This window comes from Cygnus atratus, chromosome Z (genome assembly GCF_013377495.2).
Source record: "Cygnus atratus isolate AKBS03 ecotype Queensland, Australia chromosome Z, CAtr_DNAZoo_HiC_assembly, whole genome shotgun sequence".
NCBI lineage: Eukaryota > Metazoa > Chordata > Aves > Anseriformes > Anatidae > Cygnus > Cygnus atratus.
Genome location: NC_066396.1, coordinates 74,952,823 through 74,971,322, shown reverse-complemented (window position 1 = coordinate 74,971,322; position 18,500 = coordinate 74,952,823). Strand labels below are relative to the sequence as shown.

The window sequence follows — 18,500 nt, the reverse complement described above, 5'->3', positions numbered from 1 at the left end:
TGCAAGGTTCATTAACTACTGTATCATAGTGGTTTAATTATATAGTAGAAATGGCAAGAAAATTGCATTGGAGGTTGGGTACTGAAAGCTCAGCTTATCCACAGTCTGAGGTGATGTATATAACAGGGAAACTAAGTAGTCATTTTTCCTCTGCTTATTTCAACACATCCGTTGAGAAAACTTCCTTCAGTTTCATCTGCCTTCCTACTATTGGCAGTGTCTCCAAGTACCCGATCCTCAGCATTCAGCTTTTAAAAAATCCTCTGCTGTGTGTTTACTCATTTCCTGGCTCCTACTTAGCAAACAGCTGAATAAAATAATATCTCATATTCCTCACCAACAGCCTTTTGTCCATGACAGAGTTGATCTTTTTTTCTAGCTGTAACCTGGAAAAGATAGTCCTCCAGCTTGTGAACTGACATCTTCAGACAGTGAAATATCACATCTCCCCCCTTCAAGTTCTCAGCACAATAGGAGCATGCTATCCTCCTTGTGCTCCTGAAGAGTTTTTCATTTGTTAATTAGTTTAATTATCAGTTTAATCTATGTAACTATTGATTTTAAAGGGAAATGGGATTTTTATCTTTTCTTTTAATCTTTGTATCTTACAACACTTTGTTGTGCTCACAGTCTCTTGCCAAATGATTCTTTGCACAACTACACAACTACAGCTAGTTGCCAAGCCTCCCTCCATCCTATTTGAAAAGTCCTGGCAGTCAGGTGAAGTCCCTGGTGACTGGAAAAAGGGAAACATCACTCCCGTTTTCAGAAAGAGTAGAAAGGAGGACTCAGGGAACTACAGACTGGTGAGCCTCACCTCTGTGCCTGGCAAGACCATGAAACAGATCCTCCTGGAAGCAATGTCAAGGCACATGCAAGACAAGGAGTTGACAAGCAAGACATCCAGCATGGCTTCACCAAGGGGAAATCATGCCTGAGCAGTCTGGTGGCCTTCTGTGATGACGTGACTGCATCAGTTGGCAAGGAAAGACAAACAGATGCCATCTACCTGGTCTTCTGTAAGGCCTTTGACACGGTCCCACATGACATCCTGATCTCCAAATTGGAGAGATATGGACTTAATGGCTGGATCATTCTGTAGATCAGGAGTTGGCTTGAAGATCACACCCAGAGTGGAGGTCAATGGCTCTATGTCCAAGTGGAGGGTGGTGATGAGTGGTGTACCTCAGGGTTCTTTCCTGGGACTGGGACTATTTAATGTCTTTATCAGTGACATAGACAGTGGGATTGGGTGCACCCTCAGCAGGTTTGCAGATGACACCAAGCTGAGTGGTGCAGTTGATACAGTAGAAGAAAGGGATGCCATCCAGAGGGACCTGGACAAAGACAAGCTGGCAAAGTGGGCCAGTGAACCTAGTGAGATTCAGTAAGTCCAAGAGCAAGCTGCTGCACCTGTGTTGAGGCAATCTCAGACATGAGCATGGGGATTGATGTTTACCTTAATGAGAGCAGCCCTGCAGAGAAGGACTTGGGGGTTCTGGTGGACGAAAAGCTCGACATGAGCCAGCAGTGGGTGCCTGCAGCCCAGAAGGCCAACTGTGTCCTGGGCTGCATCAACAGAGGGGTGGCCAGCAGGGCAAGGGAAGTGATTGTGCCCCTCTGCTCTGCCCTTGTGAGGCCCCACCTGGAGTGCTGCGTTCAGGTGTGGGGCTCCCAGCACAAGAGGGATGTGGGGCTGTTAGAGCAGGTCCAGAGGAGGGCACAAAGATGATCAGAGGGCTGGAGTACCTCTCAGTCTGGAGAAGAGAAGGCTCTGGGGAGACGTCATTGCAGACTTTCAATACTTGAAGGGGTCTTATAAAAAAGACAGAGAACAACTTTTTCCTCAATCGGATAATGACAGGACAAGGGGGAATGGTTTTAAACTAAAAGAGGGGAGATTTAGATAAGATGTGATGAGGAAATTCTTCACTCAGAGGGTGGTGAGGCACTGGAATAGGTTGCCCAGAGAGGCTGTAGATGCCCTATCCATGCAGGTGTTCAAGACCAGGTTAGATGAGACCCTGAGCAACCTAATCTAGTTTGTGGCACCACTGCCTATGGCAGGGGGCTTGGAACTAGATGGTCTTTGAGGTCCCTTCCAACCTGAGCCATTCTATGTTTCTGTGATATACTTTATAACTAGATTAGGGGTGAACATCAAGAAGAGCTGTTTCTATAAACTGTCCGTAAATGGATGTGGGATACAACCATGAGGTGGTTTCAGAAGAGTGGCATCCTAGAGCAACTCTCCTGCAGAAACTATGCTGTGGGGTGAGGGTGGGGAGCCTTGAGGAGATGTATTTAATTTGGCAAATTAATTACTTGATGGTGCAGTTGGGACAGACAAGGATGGGATCAAGATTTAAGACTTATGTTCTTTTCAATTTGTTTCTCCTATTCAGTACATTAGCCTTGTACCTCACTTCAAATAAGTCTTCTAGTAAAGGTGAGGGCTCCATCCCTACCCTGAAGTTGTGTGACAGGGGCTATGCATTTTCATCTCAGCTGCAGTTCCACACAGATACAGGCGGAGGAGCATGAGCCAGGGCACACACACGAGACATGGTCAGCAGAGTTGTGCCTGCAGACTGGGGCTGCCTCTGTGAAACGACAGCCTTTTGCTGCTTCCCATAAAAATCGTACAGCTAATGGCAATTCTGATCACAGCAAGCAGAAGCAGGTCCCATATTAGGAAGAATTATTTGAAGTACAGACAGGACCTGTGTTTTCTAAGCACAAAGTTTACATCATTCTGATTTCCAGGAGTTTTAAAATCTCACAGCTTGTTTGCTTTAACAACATTAACAGCAGAGTCAATCACTGTTAACGCCATTTAATACATGAAAACCACATCCAGAGACATGCTATTACACACAAATATCTCTGTCAGCAAGCAAATCTGTACTCGGCTCTCAGGACATCATCACTCTCATCTCTGAGCTGGCTTCAGCAAGCTGCATGACATTTCCTGAATCATCTACAAGAATGCGTGTGGCTGCATTTTTAATGTCACAAATAGAAAGAAAGTAATTAATCAAATCCACAGCATTCAAACAGCAGCCGAGGGAAGGAGCAGATATCCGAAAGGCACTGGCTGGGAGACAAACTATGTGCAGAGCGCTCAAAAGTGGAGAAAACAAGCAGCTGTGGGTTATGGGGACCCCAATCAGCAATTTTTAGAATGACTCCACACAGCTCTCCCTGGGAAATGCATGCCTGTCCACTGAAAGGTGACCTTTGCAAAGTGCTCTAGCAGGCATTTCATCAGCACTGCCCTGGGTTGAGCCCAAAGCAATTCTGCCCTTTTGCACTGTGGTGTATCTCAGGACTGCATCAGCACAGTTGCTGGTCAGTAGGGACACTCCCCAAGTGCTGCACAGAAGCTCTTCCTCCACTCCTCTGCCATCAGTTAAGCAGTAGAACATTTACACAAGCACCACAAACCGTAAAGGCTCAGGATCACACAGGGATTTAGCTGGGAAGGAGTGCCAGAGGTCTCCAGTCCAAGCCTTACTCATAGCAGAGCCAGCACTGAGCAGGGCCTTGAGCAGTTTTCTAATGTCTTTGAGAATGGAGATCCCACAGCCTGTAGGGGGGCACTGTTTCGGTGTCTGACTACTGTCAGCATAGAAAGATTTTTCCCTAACAATCACAGTTTCTCTTCTTGCAGCTTGAGTCCATTGCAGCGCTGCCTCTCGTCCTTCAAACAGTCTGGTGGCATCTTTGTAGGCCCCCACTAAGAACATGGCTCAGATCTGCTTTCACTTCATGTTTCTAATTCCTTAATTCCTTTGATCTCCCTCACATTTAGCCACAGGACTTGTGGGTTATTGATCTGCCAACCTGCCTGCTGCCTACAGAGCTACATATTGATGCGGCACATCTGATACTTCATAGTCAAGCCTGGGCAGTAAATGGTAAGCAGCATTCATGCTGAGAAAGACACCTAGGGCAGCGAGCAGTCACAGAAGCAGTCACAGCCTTAGCACCCTCTCCCGAAACAGCATTTCTACTGTCTGCGGCAGGACCCTGGCCCAATCCTGCCTAGGAGGGCAGAGTTTTTCCCTAATAATACTAGCACTGTTGCTGCTAATGAGGACCAGGGATCAGTCAAGAGTTTTCTCAGATGCTCTCTCAACTTAAGTCTGTGAATCTGTGTTCAGTTAATTATTACCTCCTTTTTTTTTTTTTTTTTTTTTTTTTGTTCAGTGAAAGCAACATCAAATAACAGTTTTTAAAAAGTTATTTTGCAATAAAAATAAATTTGTTCCTTTCATTCCCCCAAAGTCGATAGGACCAAAGGCCACAATTTGGATCCTGGTCTGCCCACAAAACACAACTGTTCAAAAAAGCAATTTGCTGTGGGAAAACTGCCTAAAACAAATAGATTCTGAAACTTCAGTATAATCAAGAGAAGAAATTTCCCACAGCTCTGCGGTATTCCTCAGAAACTGACACGTTGTGAGACCATTACCGAGTCCTGCGAGACACTGGCGGCAGAATTGCCTGCAAGTGCTAGAACAAACAAGGTGTAATTATTACTTTCCAGAATGGGGTATAAAAGCAAGGATATAAACTTTCACCCAGAGTAATGGGCACCCTGGCCTGACTCCTACATATCCCAGCTTGCCAATGACAGTACTGAAAAAGAGAATGACAAGCCACGGCTCATGGATGACACCTGCCCAGCCGTGAGGCTCTTTCTCCAGCCCAGCCCTGAGCAACCTCAGCTTTGCAACCCGACAGCAAGAGGAAGGAGCAGCAAATGCCCTCAAATGGAGTCCTCCCCCTGCAGCTAAGCAGAAAGGGAGGTCAGCCCTGAAAGATGGGACCACGCGAGCACGGTGCTGTACACCCTAAAAGAGGGACGTGCCGTCCTTAGGCGTGAGGGATGGTCCAGGCACAAACAGAGCCCCCTGCTCCCCACTGCTGTCCAGCCTGCCTGCCTAGCACAGGGGAGTCTTGTTATTTCTGCCTGAAAAAGCCAGGAAGTGCTGCTGCAAGAGGGCTCTGAGCAGCAGTGGCTGCTCCTGGTTTTCACAGCATCTGCTGCTGAGCAGCCACAGGGGACTCGGCCAACACAGCATGAAATTCCCTGGCTTCTTTTCTAGAAATAAAACACAGGAATAATGCACCAAAGACAAGGAAGGGAACTGGTGGTTAGAACAGGAAAAACATCTAAAATAATAATGTTTTTAAAATTTGGGAGGTAAGCATAAACTCTTGAGAAAAGTTGGAAGAGTTTCCTCCTGCTTCAGATCAGTTTGATCAACGCTAATTCATCTTCTAATTAATAACTGGACCACTGTTTGGCTTGACTGATTCCGAAAACACTATCTTAAAACAAATACTCCTTTGCAGAACTAAATTGCACCATACAATTAAAAGCTACATGTAGGCTGCCACTTCCCTCCTGGAAAAAGAAAGAAAGAAACTAAAGATTGCATGAAAACAGCAGAGGCACTTTCCATTCTACTTTAAGAAAACGAAAAATGGTGCCCTTGAAGCTTTCTGCTGCTGTTCTGTATTCATTTCAGTGGGCTGCCTTCATTCCTAAGCCTCTCTGCTTCTCTCAAGTGGCCAGACAAATCACACTGGATGGAGCAGTGCAAGAAGCAGCATCTGGAATGATTGTTTAGTACCAGCAGGGGAACTGCCTGATTTGTACTAACCACGTAACAGGGTAAAGCTAGCCTTGAGGGACACTAATGGATGTGGTTGAGTTGTACCAAAATATTTTTAAGGAAATGGCTTGAAAATGTAGTGTTTGTGCAAAACAACTTTTTCCAATTGAAACATTATTTTAATAAAATTCTCATATTGGCAAAAATCAAAGAATTATTATTTCTGCTACAAATTGGAATTATTGTACCTCCCAACATCCCTATTTTGGAACTGATGATGCACTGGAATATTACACTTTTTCTCAGGCTCTGCGAAACATGTTGCTGCTGGACAGACAACTTTTAAATTCACCAGACTTGTGATCATGGGACTCAGGGTCCCCTTTCAAGTTGCTTTTAATATTTACATTCCCGATCATCAGGAAGCCAGCCGAGTGAAGTGTCTATACTATGGTTATCTCCAGAAAAGGGTTTGCAGCCTAAGACCTCCTACTCTGAAAAAAAAAATAATTCTTGCTATTTTCACCCTTCCTGAAGTACTTACAATCACCAAAAGAGGGGCTGTCCACTGAACGATCTGTAATGCAGAAGTCAGCTGTTTGAATGTGTTGCTGTAGGCCACCCCAATGCCGAGACAAAAGCAGTTTTCTGTCATTTAGGAACTTGTGATCCTTTGAAACTGGCTGAGGCAAAGACCAAAGTTCTGTGCTATTCTCACAAGGCCACGGAGGTGAACATGCTCCTTCTCACTCCCTTTCCCTTGTCCACACAGACTGGCTGGCCACTACCTCACCCAAGTACTTGACATGACAGTCAAGGGACTGCCAGGGACACCTGGGTTGCCCTGCCTCGAGAAGAGGAGGCTGGGAGGCGGCCTCATTGCTCCCTGAAGCTCCTGAGGAGGGGAAGGGCAGATGGAGGTGCCAGCCTCTGCTCCCTGGTCACCCATGGTAGGAACCAAGGGAGGGCACAGAGCTGGGCCAGGGGAGGCTCAGGTTGGGCATCAGGGAAGATTTCTTCACCATGAGGGTGGTCAGACACTGGAACAGGCTCACTGGAAAGGTGGTTGGTGCCCCAAGCCTGTCAGTGTTCAAGAGGCTTTGGGACAATGCCCTCGGTAACATGCTTTAACTTTTGGTAGTCCTGAAGTGGTGAGGCAGCTGGACTCAATGGTCTCTGCAGGGCCCTTCCAAGTGACCTGTTCTGTTCTATTCTGTTCCAATCCATTCCACTTTACCATTAGATAGGGTAGGAACGCAAATGAAGGCATTCCTATACCCATCTTATCATGTAAGCAGGACAGCTGGAAGCAGCAGTTTTCCAATAACCAACCTTCAATGTCAGCACAACTGAAATCTGCCTGCAAGAAGGGCAAAGTCTCTGAAGATAAAAATAGGTATTAGAAACAACTGTACAGTTTCACCTTCGTCTCATGAAGCTCTTTGTGTCACCAGAATATACTGATAACTACAAGTTCAATCTAAAACAGACAGGATTGTGGTAATCCCATTTTTCTACCAATGCTGACAGCATAATTTACTACTTGAGTTTGACTGGATGGATGGATGGATGGATGGATGGATGGATGAGGGGAGAGCAGTAGATGTTGTCTACTTTGACTTAAGCAAGGCTTTTGACACTGTCTCCCATAACATCCTCCTGGGCAAGCTCCAGAGGTGTGGGATCCAGTGTGGACAGGGGGATGGATCAAGAACTGGCTGGGTGGCAGAGCTCAGAGCTCAACAGTGCCGAGTCTAGTTGGAGGCCTGTTGTTAGTGGTGTCCCACAGGGGTCAGTACTGGGTCCAGTCCTGTTCAACGTATTCATCAATGACCTGGATGAAGGAACAGACTGCACCCTCAGCAAGTTTGTGGATGATACAAAGCTTGGTGGAGTGGCTGACACACCTGAGGCCTGTGTGGCCATTCAGAGGGACCTGGACAGGCTGGAGAGTTGGGCAGAGAGGAACCTCATGAGGTTCAACAAGTGCAAGTGCAGGGTCCTGCACTTGGGGAGGAACAACCCCGGCCACCAGTACACGCTGGGGGCTGACCTGCTGAAGAGCAGCTCTGCGGAAAGTGACCTGGGGTCATTGTGGACAACAAGTTAACCATGAGCCATCAGTGCACCGTTGTGGTCAAGAAGGCCAATGGGATCCTAGCCTGAATCAGGAGGAGTGTGGACAGCAGGTCGAGAGAGGTGATCCTCCCTCTCTACTCAGCCCTGGTGAGGCCGCACCTGGAGCACTGTGTGCAGTTCTGGGCTCCCCAGTACAAGAGGGACGTAGATCTTCTAGAGGAGGCCCAGCGTGATGATTAAGGGATTGGAACATCTGTCCTATGAGGAAAGACTAAGCGAGCTGGGCCTGTTTAGCCTAAAGAAGAGGAGATTGAGAGGGGATCTTATCAACCTCTAAAAAAACCTGAGGGGACAATGTAAAGTGGATGGGGCCAAACTCTTCTCAGTGGTGGCCAGTGCGAGGACAAGGGGTAATGGGTATAAATTAAACCACAGGAGGTTTCATCCCCATATGAGGAAAAACTTCTTTATGGTTTGGGTGACAGAGCACTGGAACAGGCTGCCCAGAGAGGTTGTGAAGTCTCCTTCTTTGGAGATATTCTAAACCCACCTGGATGCCATCCTCTGTAACATGCTCTAGGTGACCCTGCCTGAGCTGGGGGGGGTTGGACTAGACGATCTCTGGAGGTCCTTTCCAACCTCAACCATTCCGTGATTCTGTGAACATGCATGTTTCAGAGGATAAACCACTAAATATGAAATAAAATGGCCAGTTGTTTCTTTACAAATAAAAAAAAGCTTGCCCTTTCTTTATGTGTTACTTATCACTAAAATGATCATTTCCCTACCGCTTTGCAGCAAAGACGCTAATACTGCCACACTCAGAGAATCAAAAATGAATAAGGCAGATGAAAACATTTGACCTGTTCTCAGTGGAACATTTGGGAGAAAAATGCTTTTCACAGAATGGAGTCAGGCGTACATGATTTTAATTTATTTAACAGTATCATCATGAGATTCAGGCATCTCCCCTTGCAAGAAACTCTCATTAGCAGAGACTAAAAGGTTATCAACAGGAGCAATAAAAGACTTTTGTAATTCTTAGGTATGATGATTAACTACCCAACCCAGCATAGCAAAAAACCAGGCTGATCTCATTTATTTTGCTGCTACAGTACAGGGAAATGCACATACCATATTACCAAACAACAACAGCACTTCTGAAATGTGTTCTCAGGGAAAAAATAAAACACATATACTCATTTCCCCCATGGCCACTGTCACAACCAAATGACTGAGACATGGGGATATTGCAATACATTAATGAAGATGCTCCCTTTTGGCTTTCAAACATTATAGCACCTCATAGCTATGCTAAAATCGGGGCTTGGAGAGCTGTTCAGAGCTGTGTACACAGGACTGCACTTAAACATTGCTCTTGACTAATCAGAGAGAGGTTGTACAGACTACTAGAGTACTTTCCGTAGCTCCAGAAAAAAACTATTAGCTAGAACCACAAGCTCTTCCCAGCTACTGCTGGGATCCTCCCATTCTCCCTAGCAATAATCACTCCCCTCCTGCCATGAGGTGTCAGAGCAGTGGCAATATGCGTGCAACAGGCAAATCAGACTCCCTGCCGTAAATCCTCTCAGGCAAACCAAGCAATTTGCTGTCAGAAAATGAAGCAGCAAGCATCTTACAGAGGAGAAAAACACAGTTGTAAAGAGGAACTGGCATTACCTTTGACTTAAGACAGTCCTTCACACTGGAGCTGCAGGTTGTCAGTGATTATTCCTGACAGCAAAGTGCACAGAGCGAAACTACTGCTTAGCCCACAGTGAATGCATGCAAAGTTCCCTCCCACAAAGCACAGCTGTGTTTTCTTCTTTTGCTCTTTTTATTTTTTATTTTTACTGGGAGAGAGTACAATCATCACTGTATAAATAGAAATGGTTGCACTTGCTCCTTTCACTGAAATCTCTGGGACATTCAACTGTATCAAAAATCTCTGCCTAGTTTTTGACTGTCCGAATAACAGGCACCCATTTGGGTGCCAGATGAAAGGTGCAGATACTCACACTCATACTCAGATCGGTAATGCAATGCAGGGACAGAGCTTATGGAGTCTCTGAGCTCACTTTTTATCTCATTTACTAGCTTTCTGTTAATGACCATTGACAAGTCAGTTTGCAGAGGGAAGACAGGGTGAAAACAGGTGCCAGCTAAAGCAGAAATTTTAAATCAGCCTGCAAGGAGGGGAAAGTCTCTGAGAAAATGATGGGTATGAGAAATATAGTGAAACTACTCTTATAAAAACATTGTGCTGAGGATCTGTAAGGAAGACAGAAAAAGACCCCTTTGACACATTCTCTGGTTGAAGATTAGCCCAATACTAAGTAATTACATATGAAATAATTAAATGATGTATTAAGAACACAACAAAATAATACAATCAACACATTAAATAATGTATTAATGCATAATATATTCAGAATGAAAAGAAAAAAGTTTTCCCAAGAAGTCTGACCTACTGTCTCCTTGAGGCTCTACAAAGAGATCGTAACGACACATATTGAAAAGAGCCCTGCACTGTCCCTGACCAATGTTTTCCCTAGACGAAGCGGTAGATGGGCAGTTCAACAGCAGAGTGTAACCCAAGCAGCACTGCTTATTACCTTTGATCCAGTACTGGATCTGGTCATTTAGTGTGACTGCTGTACTTCTGGATCCAAGCTGGCATCTCCGCACAGCTTGTATTGTACAAGATAGACCTACCAGCTCCACACAGCACTTAGCTGAAGGTCTCTACACCCAAAAACTTTGATGTTCACTCCAGCCTTTCAGTTCCTATGTTTAACATGGCCTAGGGATTTACAGAACCAGTGTCGTTCATCTCCTAAAGAAGATTCCAATCCAGCTTTTCATAAATAACTAGAGAAAACTTCTTGGGCTTCTGAAGTGAAAGGAAATGTCGATCCAGTAGAGAAAAACCTGAAAAGTTTGCGACCCACTTTGCCAGAGGAAGGCTTTAAATAGAAGATCCAACTAAAGAGCAACATTCTCAATACTGCTTGCCCACCTAATGCCGTATCACTGAAACAAGGGACAAGCCTCCCACTAACTCCAGTGTTACTGCATCCAGGCATGGATACATCACTCGATTTTGCTTTAAAAGCACAGCCTGTGAAAGTTACTGTAAATATCACTATGGAGAAATGTAGTAATTATTTTTGTCTATCATTGCAGAACAAAGCAAAGCAAACAAGATTTAGCATTAAACTGAGTTTCAATACAGAAAATAATAGTGTTACAACAGAGGATTTTCATAAGCTCATGACATAATTCATTTAAAAAAAATTACTCGTTTTCATGAAGTGTCCTGTACAAAAACTGTAGACTCTTACACAGATCTCTGTCACATTTCTTATCACGTTCTGTTAAACTATTTCATGCATTAATACTCATACAGACCAAAAATTGAAACTGACTACAGTCCAGCATTTATCTCTCATGCACAGTTTTCATCAATTTTTGAAAAGGTTGCGAAGCAAAGTTAAGAAAGAAATACTAAAGATAAAGAAAGAAGTATAAGAAAACAAAGCATGTAAAGACAGAGGCTGGTAGGAATTTATTAATGTAATTACATAGGTAGGAAAATTAGCTATTGGTGAAATTTGTAACTTTCTACACAGAAAATGGAAAAGGGCCAATGTTTCGCTAATCAGTGACTACAATAACCATTTTGGAAGTGCATGTACTCAGCTAATTGTATATTTTCACCTGCTTGGAACAGCTACATTGTAGCTGACTGGTTGGGTCGAGTTAAAAAAAAAGGTAAGGGGACGTGGCTGCCAAAAGATGAACAGATTCTAAATACCAAGGAAATAGCACTCATGCTTTTCTTCATATTGAACATCTTTCTGCTCATCTAAGCCTTTTAAAACCCTTTAATAGTCCTCTTAATATAGTAGCAAATAGACCCAAATATGCTGCATGTCCAACCCAGGTTTTATTCACACCTTATCCATTTTTTTTTATTATTATTTTTCTATTTTCAGTAATACATCACCTTTGCATTCATGACCCTCTGGAGCCCAGACAATTCACAGCTAATCACTGAACTGGGCAAGCTATTGTAACAGGCTTAACAAGCTCTACCTCTCAATCCTGCATTAAGATTACCTCAGAATAATTACACCTGAAGATAAGCAATGAAGATCATATTAGGCTAAGGCAAAGCAGAGATCCAGCTAAGTGTAAATCAATTACAGGTAATCAATTACAATCAATTACAGTGTAATTGATTACAATCAATTACAGTGTAAATCAATTTGTAAATCAAATCTATTACAAGACCGTTGCTGTTATTTATGGAGCGGTAGTAGAGAATTCAAACAATTTCTTATACTTACAATAGCTGTTGGAGTTGAAGCCAGCACACAGTAGAGCACAAGGGGTGAAATGAAGCTCTCATCCTCCGTTCCAGGGTACGGTTTCATCAAATTGCCATCCTGACAGAAGAAACCTTGGATATGCACTTGAAAAGTATCGGTGCACTCGAAGTAGTAGGCAAGCAGAACAGTCCCAGCCATGATGACAAGCTGAAAATACAGCATGGTGACACAGAGGCATTAGATGCTTTTTTTAACAGATGCAGCTATGCCTTCAAGCTACTCTAGTCCTGCAGACCATCCTCCCTTCATCATCACCCCGACAGTCCTCGCAACGCTGGGGTGTGTGTGTGTGTGCATGTGCGTCTCTGCGTGCCCGCTTTGCAACATCTGTTACATAAACCTTTTGGCAAACGACACTAATGAATGTTTCAGATAGGAGCGGGTCCTTAACACAGCTTGTAGAGGGACGGGAGCTTTGACAGCTACTTTGTCAAAGGGCATGTGAGTGTCAACGGCAGCAACGATCAATGGAAACTAGCAGGACGAGGGGCAGCACTGTGAGAGCTGACAGTGACAAGCTAAAACCTGTGCACAGCGGTAGGCAGCTGGAAAGGATTGTTGCATGGGATAAATGAAGCTAAAGCCAAAATGCTTCCTCGCTGCAGCTGCAAGCCCGCAACGGGGAACATGCATGCTCTGCTCATCCAGAAGAGCCCTCGGTGGGTCAGGTGAAGCAGTCACCAGATCTGACAGATCCAGAGGGAAATCTGACTCCTGCCGCTCACCTTTCCTTTCAACTGCAGCTTACCAGGAAAGCTTTAGAAGTCTACTCAGAAATCCTGTCCCCCCAGACAACTGGTTTGGGCTACTTTGTGTTGTCTGGCTACCCCACTCCATCACAACCACTTTTGGAAAAGGCTCTGGCTCGAGTCTGGATCATCATCTTTACACATATATACCACAAGGAGCCTTTCTTTTTCTCTTTTTGGTAATTTACTGCTGACTAACAGGGCTGCTTGGAAAATCTCAGCTATCAATATTTCTGTGCATATTCAGAGTTATTCTGTATAAGCTGTGTCAGTGTCTGTGTCAGCTTCCCAACACATCTCAAAACAACCTCACCAGGGCTGTCACTAAACCTAACCTCTGAAAATTAAGTGGATATGATAGTTCATTGTTCTTGTTCCCTCTCTGCCAGATTGCAAAAGAAATCTCACGTCAAAATCCTCAACGCTTACAAAAACAGCGATATTGTTCTGGATATTATGACAATTCCAGGGTTGGATACAGGGTGGTCTTTATAGAGAGGAGCGCCACTTACCACTAGTACCAGAGTTGACACATATGAAGGTTATTTTAACATGCCTTAGGGGGAAAAAAAAAAGAAAAAAAAAAGCAAGCAATAAAAACAAAAGTGAAGGAACAAACACCAAAGTGGCTTGTTTGTACCATTTTGTCTCCAAGATACCTGCATCAAAACTGTGTTGCTCTGAGATTATTATAAGAACAGACCTTTAACAAATAATTTTGTCAACTTGTTCTCAAAGATAGACTTACAAGCTATCCATGTACTCCTCAGACCTAACCTTACATGTAACACTGATGCACAGGTCATGGTATCTTTGGGCATGTGTTGGACCAAAATTAAGACAAAACCCAACCAACCAACCAACCAACCAGCCATCTGAACAGATGTTCAGTTGAACATGAGTGAAAGTAGATCCCAGAATAACAGAATGGTTGAGGTTGGAAGGCATTTCTGGAGGTCACCCTGTCCCACCTCCCGCTCAAGCAGGACCACCTACAGCAGGCTGTTCAGGACCATGTCCAGACAGATTTTGAAGATCTCCAGAGAGGAAGACTCCACCACCATTCTGAGCAGCTTTTATGATAGATTAAAGCAGACCAAACTGAATCCAAAACTGAAGATTTCTGAACCCTCCCCATTCAAAGCTAATAATATCATTTTGTAACCAGACTCTGAGGTCCACAGATTAATCCCACACCTGTAAAATACAACCTGGATTGTTTAGCGTTTTTAGCCCAATCAATTATCTGTTCGGATTCAAACATCAGCTTCTGTTGATTACAGAATTATGGTACCAACTGAAATTTACATAGACAAAGTACACAGCATTTTTTAGAAGCTCGAACAACTAGTAATCCACAAAATTATTTCCTCCAAACATGCATATTCTTTCTTTCTCCCACCCTGATTTAGAGAATGAATTTAATATATAAAATGTTAATCAAACATTTGTTTTCTCATGATTTTTGCTTCCTTCTGATGATTCAGTAACTTTAAGACCCTAAACTCTGAAATCTACCACCCTGTAGTGAATTGCAGCTATGCTGACCCTGCACAGTCAGTACATGGTGGCTTCTCCCCTGCTCCTTCCCTCTCACGCTTCTCCTGTGTCCTGCTGTGGGTCTACTGGAGATGGCTGTAACTGGATGGAGAATCAAAAGATTTAGTCTGTGTATTTTTTCCTGTGCAATATCTACCTCTAAAGGTGTGTAAGCAAGTGTATTTTCTTACTTCATCAGGATTATACAATAATAGATTTAGAATGACCTGCTTTGAGTATTTCACATCTAAAATGTGTACCTGAAGAAGTCCTTCATTTGTTCAGCTTTCAGTATTTATCCTGTTATTTTGAAGACACAATAACTCCCTCAGTGGATTATTTTTTTTACAAATGTAAAGCAAGGTGCTATTATTTACGAATTTCCCAGAGACCTTTACAACATCCTGGTTGAGTCAGTGAGATTTCCTATAAACAAACACATTTCTGTAATTAAGGGCCTAGAAGACATAAATTTACCTCCCTGTGCAGCTATAGATTTCCTTACCAACCTTGGGCAACTCAGTTTTATAACTTAACACCAGAGGAAGGCAATGACACTATCACTACTCTACCTGACATAGACATAAACACAGATTATAGAATGCCTGGACATAGAGGTACTGAAGCTCAGTTCCAGCAGTGTCAGTAATAAGCTGACCCATCCGTCCTATTCCAAACACACCTCCAGACATGCTTTAGGTTGCCAGCCCCAGCCAGCATGAAAGGAGACAGTACTATAAGAGACAGGCCAACAGGAGCTGCTTTTCCCCTTGTCAATGGGAAAGGGAGAAAACAGACACTGAAGTTATACCCTTCTTTGGGTGCCACAGGAAAAAATCCTTTTCAATATTTATTTTTTTATTTTTATTTTTTGTTTATCCCCAAAGCACTCTCTAGCCAGCGGTTGTACAACTGACTCTGACCTTCCCAGGGCCAAGCATTGCCTCAGTGCTGCATGAAAACACTGCTTGCATATAAAATGCAGCTCTAGTCTGACTTATGTCAATACTGACCTACAACACAGACACCTCAGTAATAAATCAAATCCTGGTCACACTTCAGTTTGTGTGTGTGTTTTGGCCTTTTGAGAAAAAAATTAAACCAAAACACATGTAATCTGAAAAAAAAAAAAAAAAAAAAGATTGTAATCCTGAGAACAGCAGATCCTGTAGGTATTCCCAACATTTTAGAGAAATAGCAACAGCAGGGCAGCAGAAATTAGACCTCCAGTTCAACGGACCCTTCCACAGACCCACTATGACAAGGGATGATGTGAGGTACAGAAAGGACAGGTCAGTTATTACAATGAATGTGGGTAATCTTTTGCTGGACATAGAGTCAGTGAAGTCCCGACCATATGTGTGGCATGTTCCTGTGCTTCATGTTGAGTATTCACTGCTGTCAGAAGCTTCTCAGCAAAAGGCAAACTTTCCCTTTCCCTTTCCCTTTCCCTTTCCCTTTCCCTTTCCCTTTCCCTTTCCCTTTCCCTTTCCCTTTCCCTTTCCCTTTCCCTTTCCCTTTCCTCTTTCCCTTTTTATTTCCCTTTTCTGTTCTGCTTGGTGAAAATTTCATGGTTATTTCTAGTGGCAGGAGTGACTTTTATTTATTATTATTATTATTATTTAATTCTGTTTTACTAGTCACTGATCAGCTTCAGTCACCCACTCTTTTTCAATTTTTAAAGCTAGGACCTAAAATGACAAGTGCAGAAATCCCTGATATTTGTAGTCACAGTCAGGTTGTAGAAGATAACTTTCCCTTTTCTCATTATTTTAAGTTTTAGAGTCTTTGGATGAAGTGTTGAAGAAGAGCAGGTAGGCTGACAAGATAAAGATACAGAATGTCTAGTTACATAATTCAGAAAACACAGTGCAGTTTAGCACTGACATTTTGCAGACATTACTTATCAATCCTTATTGATACATTTCCTTGATTTTATTTGGGAAAAAAAAATAAAAATGCTCAGTAATTCAGCTTAGAAAAGCAGCCAATGAATAGAATTGTCTAAGGTGCTTAATGGCCTTCATTACCACGGTATTTAAGCACATCATAATCCTTAATGTTTATCATCACTACTCCATTGTAAGATAAGAAAATGCTCTTATCACCATTTTACAGAGAGGAGACAAAAGCAGGAGGAGATAAAATGACTGCCCTTAGGTCACAGTAGAAGCTGTGGCATAGTCAAGATTTATCTTCCTGCAGGACTAGATTTTTCTGGTTTAGTCAATAGTCTGCACATGAAAAAGCTTGATGATGTATGCTCAGATCCTGATTCTGCAGAAGCTCACTCACGATGCCGTTAACAATACACACCACGTGTCTGATTCCGCCCCATTAAAAAACTCCAGTTTGACTTTAGATCAGGCTTGACAACATGGATTCACACAACTGCTTTGTGTTTCTTCCTCGAAGCCAGCTATTTAAATGGATTAATTCTGTAGTACCTCATTCAACACCTGTCCCTCACCACACCAATAAATTCTGTACCTCTAAAAGCCCGCAATGATTCTGTCCTTGCAGACCTTCCCATCACAGCACTTATTCCTCTTTAAATTGTGGGGGTTCTATGCAATCAAAAAATTACATTCTTAAATGTCCAAGAAATATGAAGGAAAGCTTGCAGTCTTCTTTGGGCAATCAGTAATTATTTGGTGCAGGTGCTAAACAGGTATTAGTGTAAGAGTGTGTCCTAAGTATGGAGAAACAGCATCTTCAATGTAGGAAGTGTGATTCAGGCACATTAATCCCAGGGATATTGCGATACATCCAGAAATCCTCCCCTTCACCCTAATACTGTGACAGTACAACTCAGAGACCACTGAAAAAACAAACAAACAAACAAAAAAAACCCCAAAGCTATTGCAATACCTGGCAGTGGGACTCAAGCCCCTGACTTGGCACACTCTCTTCATTTACTGCAATCTCTTAATCACAGCTGGAAACCTTCATAGGAGTAGCACCTTTTTCGTACTGCTGTGAACACCGGAGAGGCCACCACTTTGCAACCAAGAAAGCAAGAGGCTAACTCCATTTGGGAAACGGACGTAAAGCTATAAAAGACAGAGACTAACGGAAAGAGACAGTTGACAGCAGGAGGCAAAGCTTTTTGATCAGCCTTCCCCGAAGACTCCCTAGAGCTCTTAATAAGGGACCAAGAAACTGAGTGAGAAAAGGAAGTGGCTGTAAAAATTTCTCATATACTCTCTAGCCATACAATCCTGTAAGACAAGCATACAGCCACTGCAAAATCTACTTCTGTTGTGTGTACTGAGATACTTTGTCACTTGTATAAATCATAGCGCAAAACCATATGAATGAACATAAAAAAAATACAAACCCTGTTGTTCACATTTGGATATGAATAGGTAAATTCTTTCGGCTTATCAGTCTTCCCACATGTTACTGATAACATATCTTACAATGCCTTTAATGTGCATGACTGATAATTGGAAAATTGTTCTTGCACATAAATGACACGTAAAAGACCACATTTTTATTCCTTCTGAAAGAAGCCTTTCAAACTTTGTATGAGATGTTCCTTAGCGGATAGTCAATCACATAACTATTGATACCCTTGCTCAGTTTATTTGTTTCTAGCAAGCTTCTGTGGTTTTCAGTTTATAAACCAAAACTCGCAATATTATGAACAGAGCACCACAAACATGCCTAAGTGCTTTCAACTGTGGACACATGCTGTGGCTCACCCACAGCAGGAAAAGGTTCCAGCCTTTTTAAGCAGACTTCCATCTCCCCTTCCGAACGAGGTCTAGTGACCCATTGCTACACAAAGTCCGAAAAATCTTGTGCTCTTTTAAGCCAGCTGGTAAGAGCACATAATTCCCAGAATAGACACATTGGGGCATCTGGCAGACACAGTGTATGTATGTCGTGAAAACACAGGTTAACTATGTATAGCACTCCCGTGTTACTGCTGGAAGGAATTGTTAGGAGTGTTATTGCTCTCTACTGGACAGCATCAGTAATGTTCAGCTGTGTGTCCTAGACCTGGGAGCTCTCGTCCTGCTGCTGCAGTAGAGGGGTGTTAGAAGCACAGACAACTGGAAACAATCACATGCATCATGAAGCTTCAGGACACACTTTCACACTTC

At 43.1% G+C, this 18,500-nt stretch overlaps 1 protein-coding gene across 1 annotated transcript in view; it reads right to left on the bottom strand.

Annotated features, from left to right (window-relative positions):
• The window catches only part of PLPPR1 (phospholipid phosphatase related 1), a 69,824-nt gene that overhangs the window by 22,717 nt on the left and 28,607 nt on the right, over positions 1 to 18,500 (bottom strand). The window contains exon 2 of the mRNA XM_035564526.1: positions 12,059 to 12,247. Within this exon, the coding sequence (XP_035420419.1) occupies positions 12,059 to 12,247 (189 nt within the window). The remainder of the gene's footprint in view (positions 1 to 12,058; positions 12,248 to 18,500) is intronic.